The following is a 26,493-nucleotide window of genomic DNA, read 5'->3' on the forward strand; positions in this document are numbered from 1 at the left end:
ATTAAAGGGCCAAGGCAGTCTCTTTATTTAACCAATGAAATTAACACAAAACAGAAGACTCTCCCCCATCATCGTCCCTTCTTTCTGGAAGATGGGCTATCTACTCACAACCCTGTGAGATCCCCTACTACTGCCCTCAGCTTCTTCCTGCACACAGCAGTTCTGTTTCTTGGTCCTTCGGCAGACTGAGAAGAATAGAAAGTAGGCGTGCACAAGCCCAGGCCACCTCCGTCCTTAGCAGTCAGCCCAGGTCGTATGCAGGTAACTGTGTGGTTGAAAGACCTTGGGTGTGGGTTCAAGGAGGTAATGAGATGAACTGTCAGAGTTGGGGAGTTTATTACAAGGACCATTAATGCCATGAGCAAACTGACATAGATCACAGCGTGGTGGGGTCGCTGAGGAGATTTCAGTCCTCCCTCCCCATGCCAGAGACAGACAGATGGTGGTGTCTCTGAAGAAAGGAAGTCAGGACGCACATGGAAGAAGGTGGGAGTCTCTGCTTACACATCTCCAAGGACGAGACAGTATTAGGGCAAGAGCCTACAATCAGACTGATTCTCAGACAGAACACAGGGAAAGGGGTGGAGGGCAGGGTGTGTGGCCACTGATACTGCCTTTGATGTAATGGTTCCCTGTCCCCAGGTGTGAGCTCCTGGCCCCTGGGAGTCTGTTAGCTAGAGATTCCCGATGTCTCAGTAGCTGTGGAGGTCTGTAAGGGGGAAGGGCTGTGCAGGTACTGTGGCTTGGACAGCAGCAAGACTCAGCATTAGAGTCTTAACAGTGACCCTTGTTGCCCTTCCCTGGGTGCTAGGTGAGACCCTCAGGGCTCCAGGTGGGACCCTCGGGGCTTCAGGTGGGACCCTCAGGGCTCCAGGTGGGACCCTCGGGGCTCCAGGTGGGACCCTCGGGGCTTCAGGTGGGACCCACAGGGCTCCAGGTGAGACCCACAGGGCTCCAGGTAAGACCCTCAGGGCTCCAGGTAGGACCCTCGGGGCTCCAGGATGCTCTCACTCTTCCCAGAGACTGTGCACCTGTTAGTGTAACAAGCCGCCCTAGCATTTATTGGCTTATTACAATAATCATTTATTGCTCCTCATGTAGAGTTAGCTGGGCAGTTTTTCAGCTCTGGGCCAGGTTTGACTTCCTGGCTGACCTCGCTTAGGGTTCATGGTTGCCTGGCAGATCAGCTGTTGTCTGTAGTGAAGGAATGACCGAGCCATGTGGCTGGTATCTGTCAGCAAACTAGCCAATGCTCACATGGTCTTGGCAAGATTCCAAAAGAGAAAATAGAAGCCTCAAAGCCTCCGAGATCAGGGCTAGGAATAGGCATAGCATAGTTTCAGCTGCATTCTAGTGACTGGATCCAGTCACAAGTCCTGCTCAAGTTCAGAGTGAGGAAAGTCAAGCTGACCTCATGATGGGAACAGCCAAAAATAAATAAATAAATAAATAAATAAATAAATAAATAAATAAATAGATAAATCGAACCGTAAAGAAATAAGGACACAAGGGAGGATGGAGAATTGTGGCCGTTTTTACAAACCCTCTACCCTAGATCCTGAGACAAGTGTGTTTATAGCAATGTTTTAACAAGAACATCTTGCTCCCCAGGTGACAGCTGACAAATTTAATAAAGATGGTTCCACTAGCTACAAGCCAGTAGGAGCCAGAGATGTTGGTTAGGGATCTGGGGTTGCTGTGGTGCTCTGAAACTTCTCTCGTGTCTGGAAAGCTGGTCATAGCCCCTGGAAGGAGGGCCATGCTCCTTTCCCACTGGGTCCCCTCAACAGGCGACTTGAGTGTCATATGATACGGTGACCAGCTTCCTTTATAGCAGTCTACCTACGAGAGAGAGAGAGTATATGGCCGAAGCTGGCCTTTAGTGACCGCCTCAGCCCCCAGAGGCCACACTGCAATTCTTTTGCCGCATCTGTTCTTCAGGAATAGGTCATTAAGTTTGGCCCACAGTCAGGGGAAAACCAGACTCCTCCTTCCAGGAGCGTTGACTAGTTCCTGGGAGCTATTTAAAGCCACTGCGCTAGGAGCAGACAGTCACGGTTTACAAGTTAAGTACCCACGACGGTGTCTAGCAGTCACTAGACACAGAATCTCCACGACGGTGTCTAGCAGTCACTAGACACAGAATCTCAACCCACATCACATTCAACAGCCGAGGGCCTGAGGACATAGGCTATCACCAGGCCCCCTCAGACTTAGGCTTCCCCTCAGAGGGTTCCGGAAGGCTACAGAGGGTTCTGTGTAAGTCCATGCTTTCACACATTCTTCTCTAGAGTGCTCTAGTGAGTACCCCAAAATGCCTTTGGTACTTGGAGCATCGCGACCCTTCCTTCCTTCGTGGAGGAACTGGATCTCAGTGCTACAGGTCACAGGCCACTCTCAGAAGCAGGTTCCACCCCGCTCTGCGGGGAGCTTGCTGGGGCTCAGAATCCAGTGAGCATTTACACCTGCTTTTGCTCTTTCGAGCCAAACAATGGAAGACTCTATTTCCTCTACCATGAGTGAACAGAGGAATTGTTCTGGAAAGTTAACCCAAGACTGACCCGATGGATCCCTGAGAGTTCTGCTGATGAACCCCATCTGTCAGCTTCTCTTCTGTTTTGGCTCCCACTTCAGACAAGCCTGTCCCCATAGGGTCACAAGATCATTGCCAGGCCACTGTGAAGAACTGACTTCCTTAAGTTCTAGGGAAGTTTCAGAGTCTCACTGCGCTGATAAACATAAACCTGGGTCACATGGTCCTGTTTTAGCTGGTTGGGAATGAGACTGAGTGCCCCTTATACTGGCGGGCTGAGAGTAGGCTGCGGTGGTGGGTGTGGCACACAGAGACAGGTATGTGCCATATCTCCACTGTCCCCCCATTTACCAGTGAAGAGATGGGGGCCCAGAGCTGGCCATGTGGCTAAAGTCCCCCAGACCAGGGTGTAGCTCATGGATTCAGATCCTGTGCTTGAAACGATTTCCGGCCTCAGGTGACGCTCCAGCCTCCATGGTGCCAAGATGGAGGTTGACTGTGCAGTAGGGTCCTGGGTGGGATACTCACTGCCAAGATTGCCTCAGAAGACAACCTGGGCCAGAACACACACAGGGGATGGAGCCAAGTGAGGCTGTGTTAGAATCTTGGCTTCAGGCACTTCATCGCCATTGTGCAAGCTGCCCGGGTTCTTGATTCCTCATTCTCCTCCTTTGGGCCATGGAGGATGAGACTGAAAAAGGCATGGCTTGAGGAAGTTGCAGGTTGAGGATCTCCTACCCAAAATGCTTGGTCCAAAGCCGTTTCAGATGTCAAATGCTTTAGACTTGGGATACCCAACTTGCACCTGCAAATGTTAGTTCATTTCCTCCTCCTCTGGTCTCCTCCTCAGCTTGTCCTCACAGTGAGGACATGTGGGGTTCCTTTTCCAGCCTGGTATTTTTATGAGAGGTCTGGAAGCAACCTGGGGGAAAGTGGGTGCTGATGGCCCTGGAGGGACCCATCAGAGGAAGGCAGTTCTCCAAACGTCCCAGAATCCCTGCACTCTGAGCTACAAGGGGCACTGGGCATCCCGTGGCTCAGCAGATCAGTGCCCACCTTTTCCTGCCCTCAGAGATCCAGTTCAGGATCTTCCCATTCAAGAGAAGGAAACACCACAAGTATCTCCCAGCATCTAACCAACCCACTCACTGAATAACCAAGAGAGTCATAGGCTCCCCCTGTTCAATCAGAAACTGGCTGGGTGTCTGTAAGCTGTCTGCATTTTGACAGGCTACTTGGTGATAGACGCATGCTAATGTGTGAGATGGGTAGGTGATTGCAAAACCAAGGAAAAAAATGTCTTCCACAGACTCTCCAGAACCCCCTTCTCAGACTGACAAACTGACAGACTGACAGACTGACGGCCTCCTGTGTGCAGTGTGTGATCTAGGCCAGACTGCCAGGCTTGAGGTTCAGCTCTCCTGAAGGACCGTGGGCAAGTGTGACCATGAATGAGTTTTATAATCATCAATGAACCCCTGAATCCTCATCTAAAACAGGGTGACCATACACTGTTAGGATTGTTGAGAAGCACAGCCTAGAGTCACCATGAAAGAGAGCTCAGTGGGGGATTGTCCAGGTTAGGATGGCCTGTAGGGTATCTGTGGGAGGTTGTCTTATTGCCTTGACTGATGCGAAAGACGCAGCCTGAAAGTGGGCAACACCAGTCTGGGGCCCTAGACCGTGTAAGACAGAGGAAGCTAGCGAAGCACTAAACATGCCAGCATTCTCTCTGCTCTCGACTGTTTGTGTGATGTAACTTTCTGCCTTGACTTCCCTGCAGTGATGGACAGTACCCTGGAACTGTAAGCTGATTAAGCTTTCTGCCCTAAGTTGCCTTTTGCAAGGTGTTTTATCACAGCCACGGAAATACAGCCAGAAAAAAACGCTTAGAGCAGTGTGCACCTACCATACAGGTAGATCTCAGTGTGCGTTAGCTCTGTCCTCTTAGATTCCTAGCAGACTGAGGATCTCGCTCTGAGACAGTATGAATGCCTTATCTATCAACCTGTGTGGGTGAAAGAGCCAAAAATCTTTGAGGACAGTTTTCTAGGTCCTCTCTGGATCCTAATGGCCACAAGAAGAACCTTAAACCTTGAATCCAGGACTTTCCAGGTCCCTGGTCCCTCCCCATGAGAAACTCGGTAAAGACAAAGGAGGCTTTAGCCTGTCCTTCAGCGCCCTACCTCTCAGTCTGTGCAGACTTCCATGGGAATACATCAGTCATCTTCCCCCGAGCATACAAAGAAAATACTCAGAACCAATCACGGAATGAGTCTGTGTTTTAAGAGGCACTTAAGTGAATTAAAATCAATATGCAATCAAGTATGTCTGTAAAGTCATCTTAGCTAGCATCCGGAATGTTCTACTGGTGTGGGAGGTCCTTCTGTCTGTGTATTGCTTTTATGGGTTAATGAGTAAAGGAACTGCCTTGGCCTGTTGATAGGGCAGAACTTAGGTAGGCGGGGAAAACTGGACTGAATGCTGGGAGAAGAAAGGCGAAGAGAGAGATGCCATGGAGCTACTGGAGATAGACATGCTGAACCTTTGCTGGTAGGCCATAACCTCGTGGTGATGTACAGATTAATAAATAGAAATGGGTTAAATTAAGATGTAAGAGTTAGCCAATAAGAAGCTAGAGCTAACGGGCCAAGCAGTGTTTGAATTAATAACTCTTTTTGTGCGGTTATTTTGGGTCTAAGCTAGGCAGGTGGCTGGAAAGAACAAGCGGCCCTCTTCCAACATTATACTGGTAGATTTCTCTGTTTTAGAAGATTCTGAGCTCACCAGGCATGGTGGTACATGCCTTTAATCCCAGCACTTGGGAGGCAGAAGCAGATGAATCTCTGTGAGTTCAAGGCCAGCCTGGTTTAGAGTTGCAAGATAATCAAGGCTGCACAGAGAAACCCTGTCATGAAAAACCAAAGCAAAAAGAAAGAAAAAATAAGGAAAAGAGAAGATACTGGCTTGTGTAGGACAAGGCCACAGGACCTGTCTCCACCCTGCAGTGTGCATTAGGACAAGAGGTTTATAAAACCTGGGAGCCTGTTCCTTCAGAGTCCAATGTCAAGTAGCTGTCTCCATGGAGGAGGCACAGAGAGAGGCTAGAGGCTAGGTGTTGGTGTGGTGATCCGTTCCTCACTATCTTTGTGATAAGTACCGTAACCAAAGGCCACTTAGAGGAAGAAAGGGTCCATCTGGCTTATGGGTTCCAGACCCTCATGGAGGGCTGTCAGGACAGGAAGTCAAGCAGTAGCTCAAAGCAGAAACCATGGAGGATCACTGCTGGCTGGCTCCCTCCCAGGCTCTAGCCTGTTTCTACAGCTGAGAACCACCTGCCCAGAGAATAGTACTGCCCGCTCCCCCTTCCCCCGGGGTGGGCTATGTCTCTGTAGCATTAATAGGCAAGACCGTCGGTTGGTCTGTATACCCACAGGCTCATCGGATCTAGGCAACTCCTCAGTGGATGATTTTAGACTTTCCTCTCGTGTGACTCCAAGTTGTGTCAAGTTGACAAATCTAGATAGGACAGTTCTCCACGATAAAAATCCTGGCCAAAATTACCATGTGATAAAGAGTGCCTAATCGGTGCTCCTAGGAAAATGAGGAGGTAAGCCTGGGAAGGGACAGGTATGATATCAAATGGCAAACTATGAGGGAAAAGGTGGCTTTGGTACAATCCAAGGTGTGATTCACACCTGAGAACACAAGGGAACATGAGCAAGTGTTCTCTTGAAGGAATTCCCAAACACTTCTGTCTGCCTGTGTCCCCAGTCAAAGATGGTTCTAGAAATCCATGGTCATCATCAGACACTGGTGCTAGCATGTGATATTGTGCATTGTAAGGAGACCTGTAAGGATACTGTCAGGGATGTTGCAGCCTGGACAGCATCCTTCCCACAGCCTGTTCTTAGGCAGCTGCTGTGTGGTCAGTCCAGCCACGGGAAGCAGGACCGAAAAACTAGCATTGAAGAAGCAAGGCACAGGAAAACACTGGGAAAGGGGGAAAAACAGGAATGAGAAAAACTGTCCAGAGTGGGACAGACACATAGAAAAGGTCGGTCATTCCACAGCATCAGAGTGGCCAGTGACACACAAGCCAGTCCGTTCCCCTTGACCCCAACAACGGAGGCAGCTCCTGCATGCTCGAGTCTATCATCTTACAAGCCATGCAAATATGCAGCACCCTAGACCATCTCATAACCATGGGGCTCGGCCTTTTCTTCCAAAGGGCCAGGAGAAATCATTAATGTTCTGCACAGGGCTCTAACAAGATAGAACTCGAAACCTATTCATTAAAACAGCCTAAAGTGACCCTTACTATTTGTATGGGCCAGTCAGTTCAAACAACTGGCTACTTAACCAAAAATGCTGAACTCAAATGCAGAAGAGCAAGAATAAACCATTAAAGCAGATCCTATCTCCCAAGGCATGCTAACCCCAGTCCAGAAGTTGACTATGTTTGTAGGGCTTTTTAAAGTATTGTTATGTGTAATAAATGTTTTGCCAACTTGTATCTATATGTACCACATGCATGTCTGGTACCCAAGGAGGCCAGAAAAGGGCATCAGATCCCTAGGACCTTGTGAGCCACCATGTGAGTGCTAGGAACCCAGGTCCTCTGCAAGAGCAGCCAGTGGTGCTCTTAACCACTGAGCCATCTCTTCTGCCCCATTAGTTGGTATGTCTCAACTCAGGGCTCCTGTAGAAGTGTCTTTTGGTTGTTCTAATGATGTATCAATCACTGAAGTTCTTGGCCTCAGGCTTTTAGGCAGTGTGCCCATAATTGCACACCCTGGAATATGGCCTTTACTCCCTTCTCTGTCCTATGGGAGACTCTTAAAAAGCTTAAGCCTTGTCTGGTCTATGAGTCAGTGTTGCAACAGCTGCCAAGACAATAGTTCTGTGTCTGTTACTTTAGGTTAGCTCAGGAAGCCTCCTCCTCCCTCCCCCGTGGTGCTGTTGGAAAGTGACAGAGACTTCAGGAGGTAGGCCTTAATTGTGGGCCTGCCCTAGAAGAAGATGCTGGGACCTGGACCCCTCCGTCTCTCCCATCACCTTGACACTGTGAGGTCAGCACCCTTGTCCATTCCACACTCCCACCAAGATGCCATGCCTCGTCACAGGCCACCTGATCATGAGCTGGAACCATGAACCAAAATCATTTCTATTTTTATATTGGGTTTCTTGCGGTGGCAAAGATGACTAGAACACAGGTTTAAATACCAAAGAGCTTACTAAGGAGAGGGCTTCGTCTGTATACTTCCAATCCTGACACAAGAGATGGTTATGACAACATCTTGCAAATACACCCACGACAGAGTCCAAACCCTATGGTAGGCACAGAGTTCTGAGCACAGCCCTTGGGTCCACCAAGGAAAGCTTTGAATGAGAGGCCTCTCAGCTATACCATGCAACTTACAGGCGGTGATTCTGGTTATTGGCATTCGTGATGGCGTTGACCTTCACATTCCAGTGGTTGGCTACTCTCCATTTGACAGATCTATAGAGTCTGGTAGACTAGCAGATCCAGTCTTAGATTCTGTAATTTAAAGAACTTATAGGTTTCTTGGTTTACTTCAAAGGAAGGTAAAATTGTAGTAGCGAGGCTGAACTGTAGTGTATTTTTATGGGGTGGAGTGGGAAGGCCTGGTGCTCTTCCTATAGGTATCCATTCCACTTCTTATACACAGATTGCCCCAACACTCAGGGAGCGTGTGCCACTCTTTATTCTTAGAACCAGTTAGCCCTCCTCCCTTCTGCCAGGCCTGACATCCTCCTTAGAGACATCAATGACTGGATTACAAAAGCATATGGGCCAATAAAGAGCACTGTGGATATTTCATTGATATTTATTATTAAACAAGAAATTGACAAGGACATATAATATTGAAAACATGACCGTTTCACACATGAAAGTTAGTTTGTCAAAACTGTTTCCTGTTGTAGACACATAAAAGGCACAAGATGATGGATGGATGGATGGATGGATGGATGGATGGATGGATGGATGGATGGATGGGTGGATTTTCTCTAGGACAAATAGTCCTGGGATTGGAGCTCATCTCTCTGAATTATCTATAGTAATATGTTCTGAATGCACCCAGTCTCATCTAACTCCCTGCTGTTGAGGCATGGTGTACAAAAATCATGTCACCCAAGGCTTCTGTATGAAGACTCGCAGTCTGGGATGACCATCATTGCATGGGGGCTGAGTTATCACCATGGTTACAAGCCAGCAAAGGTGCTGATGTTTCCCTTCTGCGGGGGAATGTGCTATAACCTGCAGGTTGATAGTGGCTGCATTAGTCTTGAGTGCAAGAGTTTCACAGACGACTGTTTGCTTCTCTCAGTTTACACTCAGACACTCAGGATTCTCCCTAAAATGTCCCATGCTGAGTTGGTATGGTGGAACATGTCTGTAGTCCCGAGATTCAAGAGGCAGAGGCAAGAGGATTTAGAGTTCAGTCTAGCTTTGGCTATGTAGTAAAACCCTATCTTGAGAAAAATAAAGATCCCACACTGGAGAGGAAGGCCTGAAGTCAACTGGAGGACCTTAACACCATCCAACTTCCAGCAAGCTTTCTAGCAACACATACCCAGGCTGCCCACTTTGGTTCAGTGGAGCCACACAGAGACCTCCATGTGGTCTTTTAAACAAAGCTTTCTATGGGCCACCATCACCGTCTTCCCTGTAGCATCAGAGAGATTAAGGAGGTGCTGCTGTCTGGAGACGCAGCTCTCCACCAGGGCCTGGTGAGAGCAGCATGCATGTGGTTTCTGCGTCCCGTCCTCAGCCAGGTCTGGTGCACAGCTGGCCCTCCTGGAAGATCCTGCTCCTGATTAGGAATCAGTGGAAGTGTTCATTGTTTATTACTACTGAACGCTGCTAAGCAAGAGAGCAGTGCAAGGAAGCCCAGAGGCACAACACAGCACAGAGTAGGGGAAACAACAATAATTTCGGAGCATCCCTTCTGAAAGAACCCCATAGCTTGTGCATGCCACCTTTCCCCCTCCATCCCTTCCCTCACGAGGCAGCCACTGATGCACCCCCTCTCTTTATTCACCTATGAGGCACATCTCACGTAAGTGGATAGAAATATTCCTGGACTGGAACCGTGACTGGTTCCTTTCACTTAACATTTGGATTTCAAGAGACATTTGTGCTGTGATACACACCAGCACTTTCTTGTTGTTGAGTAATACCCCATACCATGAATACTCCACATTTTGTCTACTTGTTGATCAGCTAGAGGCTAGATCATGTCCTTATGTACTAAAATGTGTTAACACTGTTCCCTCTGCCAGACATGGAGACCCAAGGGCCCTCTTCATTTTGGCAAACACAGGTAGGAACTAGAAAATGAAAGTCAAAACTCCAAGTTCACCCTGACTCTGAGAGCAAGCACACCATAGGCGTTCTGTTCCCCAAAGCTGCTATGTTGGTGGCCAAATAAGTCCCTTCACTGAGCCTGAAAATCAAATCCTCCTGCAAATGAGAGGAAAGAGGCCAAAAGGCCAGACAGGCTCACTGGCTCCATTGTCTGACTCTCCAAACACCCCCACGTTGTTAGAGTCTGGAACCTGACGCTGCTGGCCCTGTGCCCAGAAGTTGGGCAGCCAGGTATATCTGGAAAAGAGGGCTTCTTCGAGGCCAGCATCCCTCATGCCAGCCAGGCGAGCGAATGAGTTGCTGTTTGCAGACCCCTCACTTGAGGCTTCCATGAGTCAAGCCCACTCACTCAATAACTGCAAAGTCAAGACTATTCAGAGCCAGATACCAAGAAGCATGTGCGTACAGACCAAGGACGCTTTCCGTCACTGCTGTTTTTTAAAAAAATTGATAATTTCCTATCTTGAGCATAATGTGTGTTGCTATGAAATTTCAATTGGATTACCTGTGATTGTTAGAGAGGAACCCTGTCAGCTGCCCTTGCTAGCCAGGGAAATAAAATGGGACTGGGAAAAGGGCCAGTTAGTGAATTGGCCTTAAAGTCCAGTCCAAGATTTCATAGTCAAAATATTTTCAAAATATTTTGTTAGGACTTTGCTTGCAAAATAAATAGAAACTTGTGAAAATAGGTTGGCTTTATGCTACGTTTGAAATCACTTTGTACTTTGTAATTATGACTCTCAAAGATGTCGTAGACACAAGGTAATAGCTTGCTGGTGCTGATTAGCCTCTTTAAAACACACTGCCAGGGCTGGAGAGATGGCTCAGTGGTTATGAGTGTTTGTTGCTCTTGCAGAGGACCTGAGTTCGATTCCCAGCATCCACACAATGGTGCCTTAAGACTGCCTATAATTGTAGCTACAAGGGATCTGCTGCCCTTCTCTTGCCTCCATGCGAACTGTACACATGTGGTGCAAACATAGACACATAAACAAATTTTTAAAAATGTTAAGAGCATCCTTGGCATCCCAGAAGCCTCCTGTGCCACTTCTTGACTTCTGAGCCCATTATTTGTCATTTCTGTACCTTTATATTTAAGTTCATAAAGTACTTTAATGGCAGGATGGATCTACAAATTGATGTACTGTGGCAAATGCTTATATTTTTAAATTTTTATTTTATATTAGTGAGTGTGCCTGAGTGTAAGTATGTGTACTACATTCATGCAGGAACCCAAGAAGATCTGGAGTTACAGTTGATCGAGAATTGCCATGTGGATGCTGAGACTCAAACCCCAGTTCTCCACAAGAGGAGTCAGAGCTCCTAACCACTGAGACGTATCTCCTGCCCAGATCTTCTTTGTTGTTGTTGTCCTTTTTTAAAAATAGGGTTTCTCTGTGTAACAGCCTTGGCTATCCTTTAACTCTCTTTGTAGACCGGGCTAGCTTCAAACTCAGAGATCCACCCACCTCTGCCTCCCAAGTGCTGGGATTGAAGGCATGTGCCACCACCGCCCAGTGCAAATGTTCATATTTTTACTAGAAAAATGTATAGAAGTTGTTGTCTTAGTTAGGGTTTCTATTGCTGGGGAGAGACACTGTGACCACAACTCTCATAAAGGGAAACAGTTACTAGGGCTGGCTTGCAGTTTCAGAGGCTTAGTCTATTACCATCAGGAAACATGGCAGCACGGAGGCAGGGATGGTGCTGGGGAAGGAACGAGAGAGTTCTACATCTTGATCCCTGGGCAAGAGGAAGTGAACTGTCTACCACACTGAGTGTAGCTAGAGAAAAGACCACCGCAAAGCTCACCCTCACAGGGACACACTTCCTCCAACAAGGCTACAACTACTTCAATGAAGCCATCACTCCTAATCGTGCCTCTCCCTTTGGGAGGCATTTTCTTTCAAACCACTGTAAACAAAACAAACAGTGCTAAAAACAGACCCTGAAAATTGGGTGGAAGAGCTGGATGTGGTGGCACATGCTGATAATCTCAGGAGGTGGAGACAAAGAGATCCGGATTAGGAACATGAACTCAACTCATGTTCAAAGCCAACTGGGCTGTATGAGACCCTGACTCGATAAAAAAGGAAAGGGATTTAACTGAAAGAACCATGGTGGCATCACAGTGCCCAAGTCTGCGGCTGGTTCCTAGCCACTCTCTTCAGCCATGCTCATTCTCTGGATGGTATAAGCCATGAAAGGGGTGAGGAGATTCCTTCCAGAGTTGCCAAGTCTTATCCAAAGTCTTTCTGGCTTGGGCCCTATCTTCTGAATGACCTTGGGGACGTCCCACGGTGTCACTGAATGTCAGTCTCCAGACCTGAGATACAAGGTTGGCACTCAACAAGTGTTGGCTCTCTACTACTTCTGTCTCCAGTGCCATAGATGCCCTAATTTGGTCTCAGGAGCACAGAGAAGCCTGTGGGTCATGAGAGCCTCCGGGATTTCCTCTGACCTCGGTTAGAAACCTAGTGTTGAAGTGAGGCAAGAGCGGCTCCCTGTAGCTTCTGTCTGCGTTCTCTCAAGCCAATGTTTGCAGAGTGCAGCCAAAGCTGGGAACACGGTAAACACCACCCACCCTGGCATCTACTCTCCATCCTGGGAAAGCTGGTGCCTTGAGCTATGGAAAGAAATCGTAGTTTCCTTGGTGTGTTTTGTTTGTTTGTTTTGCTGCTGTCTTTCCAAGGTATGGTTATTTGTTATCCTTAAATACTTCCTTTTGACTGGACTAAGACTTGGAAGTAGAAGCCCTGAGCAAGGACAGCCTACATCTCTTGGCAATCCATTCTTGGCACTTTTCTTTGGCTTCCTGCACTGTCTTGGCCAACGGTTTGGCGTATTCTGCAGCCTCCTCCTTGTTTTTCTTAGGGTGTTGTTTCTTCAGAGTGATACATTGGCATTTGTGTCGCCGGACATATGAAGTAACAAGACACTGAATCTTGGGCGCTTTCATCCTGGGCTCCTTTCCTTCTTTGTTTAAGGGTTCTTTAATAACATTTTGACAGACATCATCTTTAGAGAGATTAAAAAGCTTTATGATAGCTCTTTTAGATCCTAACTGATGCGGCACAGTAGTATCTGTCAGTCCTTGTACAATAGCCAAGTTGAGAGCACTCAGACTGGCATCCACAATCTGTCCATGAACAGACCTGCACTTCCTCTCTCCAGTTTTCCTTGCTCTATAACAAGAATGCCCCATACTCAACAGCAGGCACACTCTGCCGTGGGTCAAAATGCCTTGCTTCCTGGGAGAACCTTATCTGTCATTCCCACCACTGATTTGGACCACATGACCCTTCTGCTCTTCACTGAGAGCATCAGCCATGCTGTTTCTCACAGAACATCCAAACTTTCATTTGGCATCCACTTCAATGAGTTTCTGACAGCCAGTGGCAGGGAAGGAGGTAGCTAGCTCCATCCTGACACAGATGATGGCCTAGAAGGTGCCAATAAAAAGATGGTGTTGTTGTTTTTTGGTACAAACCTTAGGAAGCTTTCAGCCCACCTGTGGTCCAGTCCAGCTTACCGAGGAAACCTCGGTTTAGACTCTTTTTTTCTTCCGTTGATAACAAAACACCTGGCAAAAGCAGCTTAAGAAAGGGGGGTTTATTCTGGCTCACAGTTTGAGGGTACACAGTCCATCATGGCAGCAGGAGCATAAGACATCTGGTCACGCTGCATCTGCAGTCAGGAAGCAGAGAGAGGTAGACGCTGGTGCTCAATTCACTTTTTTCTTTAAAAAGAAATCTTACTGTAGTTATTTATTTATTGTGTGTATATGTGTATATGTGTGAATTTATACAAACAACAGATATATCTGGGGAGAGCAGAGCACAGTGTGGAAGAATTGGTTCTTTCCTTCTACTATGTGGGCCCCAGGGATTAAACTCAGGTCATCCGGCTTAGCAGCAAACACCTTTACCCACTGAGGAATCTTACTGGCCCTTCTTCATTCAGTCTGTATCCCAACCCATGGGATGGTGCTGGCCATAGTTAGGGTGCATCTTCCCTTCTTAGTTAAATCTTTCTAGAAACATCCTCACAGTCGTGCTGAGAGGGGTCTCCTGTGTGATTCCAAATCTGGTGGACATTGGCCTAAATTTCTCTGTAGTTCTGCTCTCTCAGGGGATGCTAGGGAAGTGGGCAGACATCCAGAGATGAATGGGAGGCTTGGTCTGGGCTCAGAGCTCCCTAGTGCACCACAACTGGGGACAGCAAAATGGCTCTCAAGGGCCAGATGGCATCACTGGGGCACTCCTATGCCTCTGTCTTCCATGTAGTCTTGTCATCTGCTGCCATTTTTCTGTTTCAGGAGGAGATGGGCATTTCCTGTGAGCTGCTGGAATCGGACTTCCTCAAGTGCAGTGTGGGATTTCCTTTCATGAGGTCAAAGTCGAAGGTGAGGCCCTGGCAGAGATGGGTGCTTCCTAGACCACTGTCCCCAGCTCTTCCCATCGGTCACTTGTTGCTGTGCATGCACGCACACCCTGCCTCCTGTGGTGGCTGGGTGACTACGAGAGCCCTGGTGTGTGTCTGTCACTGGTGCTCTGCTCCAAGGGATCTATGGTTACATCTCCTATCTCTTTGAGCCTCATCATCTCCAATCAGGGATGACACCACAGACTCCTTTGTGCTTTGTTAATGGTTAATATTCCTTTCTAAAAATTTTTTTTCTTTTCTGGGGCATTCTGTACTATTCTGAGTCTGTAACAGGACACGTGAGAATATGTGGCATGAAGTAGTGACCCACAGCCCTGACTCTGTCATTCCCTTGGGTCCTCAAGATTTTCTGGAGATCCCCCAAATTTTCCCAACAGAAAAACCTGTATTCTGGTTCATATTTTGAAAAGTTATAGGCATTGCGGCCAAGTTGGTATTTAGAAGGAGACGGGTTTCTTAAGCTCATAGCATACTATGCTACTACATAGCATAGTAGATATTTCTGGAACATTCTAGTGTGTGCCATGGTTAGGAAAAATGACCGGACTGGTTTATGGAAACAAAACTAGAATCTAAAGAGGCCAGATCAGAAATGTTTCCTCTGTTAGGATCTTAAAGAAAACTCTCCGGTTTAACTTTTCTCCCATGAAGAAGTAGAAGCTCCGTTCCCTCCCCCACCTAGTCCTAGAACCAGACCGTTGTCTCCTGGGCACCTGGTCATTGTTTTAGAATGAAATAAGGTTGACTCATGACTTGGCAAACTGCCCAAACACATCAACTGCATTTGATGTACCATGTCCCATAGTCTATGAGCCCAGATGGGGCATACAGAGGAAGACCAGGCATGGTAGGTAGCTCTGTCCATGCTAAAGGATGTAGTTTGAATGCATACATGTGCACGCACGTAAGCGTGCGCCCACACACACACACAACATCACTTCATTTAATTTTTTTGAGTAACAGAAAATAGACTTCATTAAAAAAAACACACTTTTTCTTAAACATGCTACTCTGCTATAAAAATCCAACTCATATCACAAAATCAAACCTGTAATTATCTGGTTATCTCTCCTAGTGGAATTGAATTTCATCAACATGTATTAACTCTGGAAATGTCATAAAGTCAATAGAGATAAAGACTAACAGAACAGTGATCTCCTATTTCTGCTGCAGAGGTCATATAAACTAATAACCATATTCTGCTTCATTTTTTTGAAAATCTCACATACAGATGTTAAGACCCTTAGCAAGACTAAACCCAAGGGTGATGGTGGAGAGGGGGGTTAGAAACCCAGCAGTTACACAAGGACTGAGCATCCCCTATCTGTGGCCCCTCACACTCACCTGTTCTCAAATCCTGGGGTCATCAGGGGCCAGGACACCTGCTCAAGTCTCGTGACTACTCTTCGGGCTAACTGTGATTGGCCGTGTGTCTGGGTCACTCGCTTCCAGCCTGACCAGTTTCGTGCCTTCATCTCTGACCGTGTGTCCTTCCCTCATTTCAGTATTTAGTATGGTTGACTTAACTCAGATGTCCTGCCAGTTCTAACTCTACGGGGACAAGGCCCTTAACTGCCCCCTCTTTTGTCTCCACCTCCACTGTCTTCATATCTCATCCTCCTCAGAAATGGAGTCCCACTGCCACAGAGATTGCTGCCTAGAAAGGAGATGTTTGTGTCCATCGTAGATAACAGTCCAATTTAATGGTTCATTCCCATGGCTCTCAAGTAGCATTCAGTTGAACAGAATTTAATATCTCAAAAAGCATGCAATTGCCTAGAACTTACTTTAATGGAAACTGAACAATTGAGATATGTTAAACAATTCACAATCTGTCAGCCTTGGCTGGAATTAAAGACTATCTTAGAAACGTCACAGCTGATGAGATATGCAAACTTGGCAAAGCCTGGGAAGGCGATAGAAGTAAAATCAGAAACTCTTGGTCTTGCAGTTCCAGGGTGCCACTTCCTCTAGGACTTCCTGTCTGAAAGGGGTGGCATGCCTCTCAATAGAGAGGGGGAAAGGGTATGGTTCTGCTGTGGGAGCCTCCTTGGGCCTGAAAACTCAGATACACATTAAAAATAACATTTGCTATGCAGACAAGCTTCCAGAGGACATAAACTGCAGACTGTTCTAGAAAACATAGTTCGAAATGTGGATGGCTCGTGGTCGCCAAAAGTGATTTCTTTCTTTTCTCTTAGTATGAGTTCAGCGTCATCTTTGATACAAGCCACCTGTCTGGGGAAGAGGCCTTTCTCAGCTTCATCGTGACTGCTCAGAGGTAAAAAGGACTTGAACAGACTATTTTTAAAGATAAAAACATCATGAGATTGGGAAGGGACATGCCTTGGGCATCCTTAGGATGCAGAGGATGTGAAAATGGTTACTCGGTGATAAATCCCCCTTAACCCTGGGTGAGATCTGACATCTGCAGGGCAGTCATCAGGTTCTGCTTGCTGAGTGAAATTGTCTCTTCTCTCACTGCTGTGACCAAATGCCTGAGGAGAGGAAGCTCGAGGGAGGCGAGGCTTGTGGTGGCTCACGAATAAAGGGATACAGTTCATCAGGCTGGGAACTCATGGAAGGGGTTGCCCTGGGAGACGGTTTGCTCACCTCCCAGTGACCCAGTGATGACAGAGCTGGGATGGAAGGCAGGTGTCTGCATACTACTTTTTCCTTGCAACTTCTTGTATCTGAGCTTCTGGGGCAAGACCTAACTTCCACTGAGTGGAGGTTAACCCTCCCTCTGTTAGTCTTCCCTGAGAGTGCTCCACAGACTTGCCCGGAGCTGTTTCTGCTGGGTGCTTGCCAATCTACTCAAGCCTAGGTCAAATCCAGTTAAGACTAACGTCACCCCTACTCACCACGTCTGACCGAGCCTGGGAGGCCTGAGGATCGGCTAGTCATGGGGAAGTCTGCCACTGAGGAGAGACAGGCTGCTGAGGTGACCTTCTAGTTCAAGGTCGTATAACTAATGTGGCTAGTTCCTGCTTGCCCATGTTTTCCATATCGGACAGATGTTCTCTGTGGATTGTCAGGTCAGACCCTCTGTGTCTCAGGGATACACACTGAATCGTTTGACAAAGTGGGGAAAGCCACCTGCAGCCTGAGAGCCTGTGAAGCTAGCTGGCAGAGGCCCCCAAGTAGTGTGCCTAGAGAACAAGACTGTCTTCAGAAGCCAGGCAGACAGGCAGAGAGGCCTGTAGGGAATGGTGACGTCTCCCCCCTAGGAATGTGTATATCTGTGAGTGCCTGAGTGAGCATTCTGGGTTTATGAGGCGCCTCTTTGAGCCACAGCCTATGCATGCCTTGAAGCAACATCTCAGTATCAAATGGCTAGCAGGTTCAAAGAAGGAAACACCATTGGGTCAGTAAGCAGGGACAGACCAACACTGATGAGGTGCAGGCAGGTGTGGCTGCACACCCAAAACAGCGTGTTCATTTACAGTTCTAGTTATTTGGCTAGAGAAATGGCTCAGAAGTAAAGAGGGTATGCCACTCTTGTTGAGGACCTGAGTTCAGTTCCCAGCACCCAGGCTAGTCAGCTTGTAGCTGTCTGTAGCTCAGGCTCCAGTGGACCTGACATCCTCTTCTGGCTTCCCCAGACATTGCCCTTATATTCATATCGCTGCATGCATGCATGTGTGTGCACACGCGCATGCACACGCGCACACACACACTTTAAAATAATTTTAAAACTCTAAGTTTCTAGTTCAAAATATGTCACAAGAACCTCAGTGTACCTTTTACCCAGATTCACCGAATGTTGACATTCTGATTCATGGATTTAGCCTTTCTTTCCATGTAGATTGTTTTTCTTAACCATCTGAAAACCAGTTATAGAAACCATGCCCCTTGACCTATAATTCCCCAAGAACAAACTCAGGAGCTTCAACATTGGTACATGTAACCCACAGCCCATGGTCCAGTTATACCAATTGTCTCAGAGCTGTCTTTCCAGCTATTTCTCACTGATTCACAAGACTTTGTTATTTTCTGTTTGCTTTATTTTCAAATTCACATGAAACATCATTGTGATCTAGTAAGAATACATGTAGACAGGGCAGATCGCATTTCTGCAGCTAGAACTCAAGAGAGATTCTAAAGTGATGGTAGCAGGGGCACTTCCTTCCTGAAACACAAAGTATATCAGTGAAAGTCCACAGTGCACCATGCTGTCCTGTGCCCATGTGAACCACAGACATGGGAGTAAATGGTATTCATGGGTGTCCCTGAAAGGGGGTGGGGAACACTCATGGCAATGAGAGATGGTGCTGAAAGAGAGAGGGTTTGAGTGACTGAGGGCAGGAGCAGGCTCAGAAAATCTGAGCTACATTCCGACAACAGTGAGGGGTCACCTCAATCTTTTGGAGAGATTAGTAGTTTCTAGTTTGATTTCTGTTACCGTGATAAAGTACCCAAACAGAAAGCAACTTATGAGAGAAAAGAACATATTGCTTGACAATTCCAGGCTACAGTTCATCGCAGCAGGGACGTCACTTTAGCAGGAGCTGTCAGCAGTGTGTAGCACCCATCCGTAGTCAGCGACAGAGAGGAACTGAATGCAGACACGTTCACTCACTGGCTTGTCCTCAGTGGGATTTCTCCACTCTATACAGTCCAGAACCTCCTGCCTAAGGAATGTTGACGCCCACAGTAGACTGAGTCTTCACACACTAATTTAAGGTAACTCTTCATAGACACATCCACAAGCCAACACAACATAGATGATCCCTTGTTGGAGGGAGGAAGTGTTGCTTCTTCATCCTGGCCACCCAGCCACGAAATAATCACACGAAACCATTGTTATTTAAATCACTGCTTGGCCCATTAGCTCTTGCTTCTTATTGCCTAACTCTTACATCTTAATTTAACCCATTTCTATTAATCTGAGGTCGTGGCCTACCAGCAAAGTTTCAGCACGTTTATCTCAGGAAGTGGCTCCATTGCATCCCTCTGACTCCACCCTTCCTCCCAGCAGTCAGCCTAGCTTTCCCTGCCTACCTAAGTTCTGCCTTGCTACAGGTCCAAAGCTGTTTCTTTATTCATTAGTGGTAATCACAGCACACAGAAGGGACTCCCACATCAATCCCTTACTGAGACTCTTTCTAAGTTGCCTCATGTCTAAAACTAAATCTAACAGTCATGCTGACACAATGTAACAGCTCCGCACATCCCATGGAATTGCTGCCCTGAATACAAGGAAACCTGAAACCTATTTCTTACATCCACAGAAAATGCACTGTTGGACAGTGCTCTGTCAGTCCTTCAACACCTAGCACAGCCAGTGGTCATGAAAGGGAACAGGACACGGAAAGGATTTCCTTGTCAAAAAGAAAAGGATTCAACCTGCCTCTAGCCTCACTCCCCTCTGGGAGGGAGGCCTGAGAGGGTAGAGGTCAGAAGCACAATGGGGAAAGCTTCCCTTCCTCTTTGAGAATGACATGTCCATTAGCGAGTGGTGTGGCTGGGCTTGAAGGCACAGTGGAAACACCTGGGGAGCTCTCAAATCTGCTGATGCCTGATGCAACCCCACCCACGCTGGGATTCAGATCTAATTAGTCTGGGGTAGAAAGTGGGCATCAGAGTTTGGAGAAAACTTGATTCTAATTAATGTTAAAGGTCCAGAGCCACTTACTTGTATAGTCCTGAACCCTGCTGAGCACATCTCTGCTCCGTAGACACCTGTTAGGTGCCTGCTACTTAGCAGTTACAGGGATAAATGTAAGTGACATTTTTAAGTGCCCGCTACCTATTAAAGTTAAAAAAAAAAACCTCATATACATTAGTGTTCCTTGGGTCATAAATGTTAAAGAGATCACAAAGCCATTTAAACATACTGGACTGGTCCACATATTGTTTCTCTTGGAGATTGTGTAGAAATCTGGTCTACCCACTCCAAAGAGTTCTCCTAACAAATACTTGGCTCCCTGCTACGACAGACAGATCCCTAATGCCCCTTATCTCAGATGAGACAGTTAAAATATCTGTCATTTCTCTCATCTGTCACCACCCTTTGAAGGTCTCTTGCCTACTTAAAACTTTCAGAGGGCATCAAACAGAGACTAAACAGTGTCTTGTGACCCCGCATCTCCCCCATCAGCAGCCCGGCCTGGCAGCCCACTTGGAAAAATCCCAGCACATGGAGATTGAGGAATGGCAAAAGTTGTTTGATGTTTGGCCCCTTTATCTCAGCTTTTCAACTTGGCTCATTCTGGAGCCGTTACTTGATGACAGATCAAACCATTATTGGGTGCGAGCTGCCAGCAGCCCCAGGTGGCTGGGCAGATGACAGGGGAAGGGATGACTCTTCTATCGGGAGCCAATTCCTCAGGCCTGGAAGGACGCTGAGAGTGGGAGGGTCTGGGCTTAGCAGTGTACCAACCGCATTGACAAGGACGTCACCTCTGGACTGGCCCCGGCAGTGATTCCAATGCTTAGATTACTCCCTGGAAAAGGCAAGGCAAGGAATCTAGGGCACCTGCTCCTGCTGTCACGTGCTGTGAACACCCTGTGAGGGACTGAGGTCATCCCATGTCCAGAAGGCAGGTGGATCCTGGGGCAGTGGCCCTGTGTGGTCAGAGTCATGGAGCACCATTGTCTTAGAACAATGGGAGAGAAGAGAAGGGATTGGAGAGCTATTTTAGTGCTGTTGCCATTCAACACCTGCTGGTTGGAAGAGGAAGGTAGGGTGGGGGCCGATGGGAAGGGCAGCAGAGCAGGTGAGGTGAGCAGATGTTTGGGAAGTAGGTCTAGGGAAGTGGGTGAGATAAACCCTGCCCCAAACCTTACAGGGTCTGGGGCTCCCAGGTTCCATCCCTAGGGGCAAGCTTCACTTTCACTTGGGAACCTTTGTCCCTTCCATGTGACAGAACCAACCTTAAGTGCCCCATTGGTTCGGTGATTATACCCAAGAGCATGTGTCTTCCCAGGCAGCCACTCGCCATGGCATTCACATTCCAATCCTGACTGAGATAGCGAATCGAAGTGATTGGAGCCCTGGCTTGGAGTTCCATTGAGCTGGCTAGAAGCTCAGTGCCCTCTGGCTCTTGCGGCAGGGCTGTAAGATAGCTGAGCTTCTCCTGTCGATCCAGAGTGGTGATCCCTCTGCCCCTGGGTTCATGGTTGAGATGTTCACAAACTACCTTCCTGTCAACCATGTCCTAACTTTGATAGCCACAGTTTATGCTGGTTATAGTGTGGCCGACTTGCTACCGTCACTAGGTAAGAAATCTCAGTTGAGGAATTTTCTTGGCTGGATTAGCCTACGGACATGTCTTTGATTTTTGATTGACGTGGGAAGATCTAGGCCATTTGTGAGCACACCATTCCCTGGGAAAGCATCCTGAACTGTGATGGATGGGCAAAAACTATGTGATAACACGCAGATAATATGAGTGCGTTAGTCTCTCTGCTACCTTTTTAAGTCCCTACCTTGATTTTCCTCTCCCGAAAGTGTGCCCCAGAAAAATTCTTTCCTCTGGTATCCAAGCTGCTTTTATTTGGGGTGTTTTATCCCAGCAGCAGGAATGTAACTAGAGCACTGTTTATGAAGCAAACATTTTAGGAGGTCCCACATGACAGAGGCTCCACCGTAGATCCTTACAGCGCACTCATGAGGACGAGTTAAACCTTGGCTTTTGCCACCCTGCTGTCCCCAGCCTGCTCACCTGTGTGACAGAGAATTTGTGCCCTCTCTCTGTTCCACCATAGTCGTCCTAGGGGTCTCTGTGCCCTCCGTTGGGGCATCCAAGATACATGTTCTGTCCTGCTTCCCAAAGTCTCCCCAGCTACCCTGAGTCCCATCTGCCTCCAGCATACAGTTCCTAGGTAGCAAGCCTCCAGTGGCTTCTTCTCTTTCCTGGTCTCTTTCTCTGTTACCTATGGGTGCTTCCTGGGGGTCACCTCCCATATCTACTACTTGCCCCACACCTTTGTATGCGCCTCTGTACAGGGGTTCTCTACCGCAAACAGAACGGGACGGATACGGTGAATCTAAAGAATGTAAGGGGCAGGCAAGCCAAGTGCACTGACTGCTGTCCCTTCATCCTTCTCTTCCCACAGTGGGAACATGGAGCGCTCTGAAGCCCTGCATGACAACACACTCACACTGGCAGTTCCTCTGGTGCATGAAGTGGACACGTCCATCACTGGGTAAGTATCAGAGCACGGGGTGCCCTGCAACAGAAGGCGATGCTGCTCCCAGTATGCATGTGTCATAGCCAAGAGCAAGGGGCCCTGCCACCTCCCTGCCTGCCAGCCTTGAAAAGCAGGAAGAAAATTTACCTGCCCATCTGCGTTTTATTTGGTCAGTCCCAGCTACCCAGACACATAGCTGATAACACAGGAAGCAAGATGAGGAGTTTAGACCCCACAATGTCTCTAAACATTCTGTGTTATTATATACACCCATTCTTAGCACGCATACCTACCACACACAGTCGCTCCAGAATGCTATATAGTGGCAGGCACTGTGGTTATGGGATTAAAGTGTCGGCCTAAAGCTGCAAGGCCAGAGTCTGCAGCCAGGTCTTCCTCAAACCCTAGTCACAGGAAGGCAGCTCTTCTGATCAGTTCCGTAGTCAGTTCTGGCTTCTCGTAATTCTGTTACCACCTTGACCACAGTGGGAAACAGCTCTGCCTCACATTGTGATGGTTGGGAATGGACAGGGAGTGATCACAACAGCAATACCAACCCGTCCAGGTGAAGTCCGCAGCCAGGCAGGGCCGTGGTTTTGTTGGAAAGCAAGGCTGTTGGCTGTGGTCTGCGGGGACACGAAGTGACCTGGGTCAGCTTTCAGCCAGAGCTCAAGCTTAGAAAAATGAGAATTTGGTTCCTGTCTCAGGCAAACAGATTACATACTTCTCTGATAGCAGAGGGCAGGGATGGGGAGGGCCACACAATCAGTTTAGATCAAAGGGGAACTCAAGGAATTCTTAACCCAAATGCAGGCTCAACTTTCTCAAAGTTCAGGATCTTATGTTTCTGTTTTCAGTGCTCTTGGCTCTAAGCCTTGGCCCAGAAGGGAGATGCTGCTCCCTAGAGAGCGGGGCCGCCCCTGCAGTGGGCGGGACCGTCCCTGCAGTGGGCGGGACCGTCCCTGCAGTGGGCTGGGCCACCCCTGCAGTGGGAGGAGCCGTCTCTGCAGTGGGCGGGGCCGTCCCTGCAGTATCTGGACTCTGCCGGGAGCCAGCAGAGTGAGGAGTCCCACAGTTCTTGGCATGGTTCTTAGACATGCTCTGGTGAAGTGTATTTGCAAAACGGCGTATGCTGCCTGTGTTCACTGCTCTGTTTTTAACCATGTGGTTTATTTATCTAGCCTGTCTAAAAGATAGTACAAAATGCCCAGAACCAGGCCTTGTCCTTGGGGATGAAGTAAAAATACCTCCCCCACACACTCCATCATGCCATCAAGGCCTTAGGAGACCTGGCTGCGAGGTATTAACAGTCCCCTCATGAAACCATCAGTTAAACAGAGGAGTCAACTCTGGTCTCTCCAGGGATGGGAAGTGGAGTGAGTTTAAATGAAGCAGCTCTTGCCATTTGGCAGGGGTTGGAACTTACAGCGTCATCAACATAAAGCATTTACGATGAGAAGAGACGGTGGCTATCCTCTTGGATTCTGTCCCGCAAGGTCTCACACTGTTGTATTGAGAGCCTGTGAACACCTGGAATCCACCATAAGGGGCATCTGTCTGAGCTCTGTTGAGTGTGACTGCCAGGTTTATTCACCTGGGCAGTGTGGAAACTAATGTCACCAAGTGAAGTCACCTCTTAGAAGACCATGATCTAAAACTGTATGAGATCATGCCACCGGTGAATGGAGATACCTATTCCATGTTAATGTTTTAGTCCATTTATTATTTGTGTGTGTGTGTGTGTGTGTGTGCAGGCACGTGTGAGCACACACAGGATCCATGGTACTTGTGGAAGTCGGAGGACATCTTGGGGAGCTCTAGGTCTCTCCTTCTATAACGTGGGTTCCAGGGACTGAACTCAGGTCATCGAGCTTTGTGGCTGCACCTTTACTCTCTCAGCCATCTTGCAAGCCCCTAAGATACACAACTCCTAATAGCATGGAAGTCTGACAGATATAAATGGTGCTTAAAAATGAATTTGTTTAAAAATGAATTTGTTACAGTTTTGGTTGCCAAATACATAATTTACTTACATTTATTTCTTAAAAGCTTGTTGTCAGTATATTTCACAGAAATTCCTTCCAAATGACAAACAAAATGTGTGAGTTTATAATCAAAGTTTTTGTGGTTTTCTTGTTTTGTTTCTGTAACTTGATTTTTAAAACCCTGTTTTAGAAATATAGTTAGGAGGATGCCTGGGGAAATGGCTCAGTCAGTGAAGTGCATGTATAATAAAAAAGCATGAGATTCTGAGTTCAGATCCTCAGAACCCATGTAAGAAGCCAGGGGTAGCCATGAACATCTGTAACAGGCAGATCCCTGAGGTTCTTGTTCAGTGTGAGTCTCTATCTCAGAAAACAAGATGGAGAGAGAAGGAGGACACCTGATGTTGACCTCTGACCTCTATACCTACATATGTTCACACACAAAAACAAACAGATACATATATACAAAGAAATAAAATCTCAGTATATAATGGTTTTGTAGCTATTAGTATGACCTAAGGCTAGAAGACATGGCAGAAATGTCCATGAGGAAGCCAGGGGCCAGCTGTGTCAATTGATGGGAGAGAGAAATAAGCACCCACCAGGGAGAAAAATCAGAGGGAGACATGAGAGAAAGAGAGGTAATGTTTGAGTTCTCAGCCCAGCGGTGACCTAGGAACCTGACCTCAGGAAGAATGACAGAGTTCATGCTTTCCTCTTTCAGAGTTGTGTCCCCAACCTCCTTTGTGTATGGCGAGTCTGTGGACGCTTCCACCTTCGTTCAGCTGGATGACCAGGAGTGTCATTTCCAACCGCTCAACATCACTCTTCAGGTAAATGATGGAAGAGCCAACCTTTTATCTTATTTTCTTTCCAGGGGGAACTGTTCCAGTCTTTTTCTGGTATGGGGCGTTTGCGGGGGACAGAGATATTGAGAGAGAGCGAGGGAGAGAGTGAGAGAGAGCTACAGATCTGCAGACTTCCTTGCTTTTCTGCATTTAGAGCAGTTACACCAAAGAACAGTGGTTCTCAACCTTCCTACTGCTGTGGCCCTTTATAGTTCTTCATGTTGTGCTGCCCTCCAACTGTAAAATTATCTTGTTGCTACTTCATAACTGTAATGTTATGTTTTGCTGCTGTTATGTATCATAATATAAATATCTGATATGCAGGATCTCCGATATGTGACCCCAATGGCGGTAAACAACCCACAGGTTGAAAACGACTGCCAGAGAATAGTTTTGTCAAGAAGGCTTGTATTTGCCACCATCCCCCATCTTAAGGGATTTAGGGGAGTCTCCAGGGACTCGGTTCATCCCTTTCCTCCAGGGTTTCCATGGTGACCCCGTAGAAGTCTTCTCCTGTGTTTGCATGCTGTACAAGAGTAAGCACTGTGCCAGCTTTGGTCTGTGAGGCCTAGTTTGTTGGTCTTTGCTTTGAAAATATGGATTCTGAGGGTAGCTTTTCAATATGAGAGTGTGTGGGTGTGATGCCAGAGGGACCTCCACATTGGCTGGTCTGTGTCCTTTAAGGGGCAAGTAGGGGGAAATTTGGCCCCTGTGAGAAATGGTGTGCAGTGTGACCCCAGCACTAGGTGACACAAGCCTGGGCAAGGACTGGTCAGGCATTAACTGAAAAATACAAGAAGAAATGACCCAGCTTATTCAGTGAAGACCACATCTCACAATCCTGGGATCTGCCTTCTGATGCATTCCTCTGCCTGCCCATCCTCCTGCATGCGATATTCACAATCGGGCTCACAGACAATCTTCCTTCACCCAGAGTGTCCCTGGGCCAGGAGAACCCTAAAACCAGGATGGATAACACATGTCTCCAGCATAGAAAGGATGCTTCCTTGACTAGCTAAGCCTGGCTGTCATATCCTGCCCTTGATTTATAGAGGAGACAGGGAAGAGAGTTCAGGGTTCACTGCGGAGACTCTAGGGTGACAGCTGTGGCCATTCCTCCGGGTTTCCAAAGCCCCTCTTGGAGGCCAT

At 47.5% G+C, this 26,493-nt stretch overlaps 1 protein-coding gene and 1 pseudogene across 1 annotated transcript in view; one reads left to right on the forward strand and one right to left on the reverse strand.

The window, feature by feature from the left end:
- Positions 1–26,493, forward strand: part of Itga9 (integrin subunit alpha 9) — a 304,511-nt gene that overhangs the window by 216,477 nt on the left and 61,541 nt on the right. Inside the window, exons 21-24 of the mRNA XM_013346639.2 lie at positions 14,245–14,331; positions 16,574–16,653; positions 22,437–22,526; positions 25,221–25,329. Of these exons, the coding sequence (XP_013202093.2) occupies positions 14,245–14,331; positions 16,574–16,653; positions 22,437–22,526; positions 25,221–25,329 (366 nt within the window). The remainder of the gene's footprint in view (positions 1–14,244; positions 14,332–16,573; positions 16,654–22,436; positions 22,527–25,220; positions 25,330–26,493) is intronic.
- LOC101983970 lies at positions 12,625–13,350 on the reverse strand (annotated as a pseudogene).

The sequence above is a fragment of the Microtus ochrogaster genome, chromosome 5 (genome assembly GCF_000317375.1).
Source record: "Microtus ochrogaster isolate Prairie Vole_2 chromosome 5, MicOch1.0, whole genome shotgun sequence".
NCBI lineage: Eukaryota > Metazoa > Chordata > Mammalia > Rodentia > Cricetidae > Microtus > Microtus ochrogaster.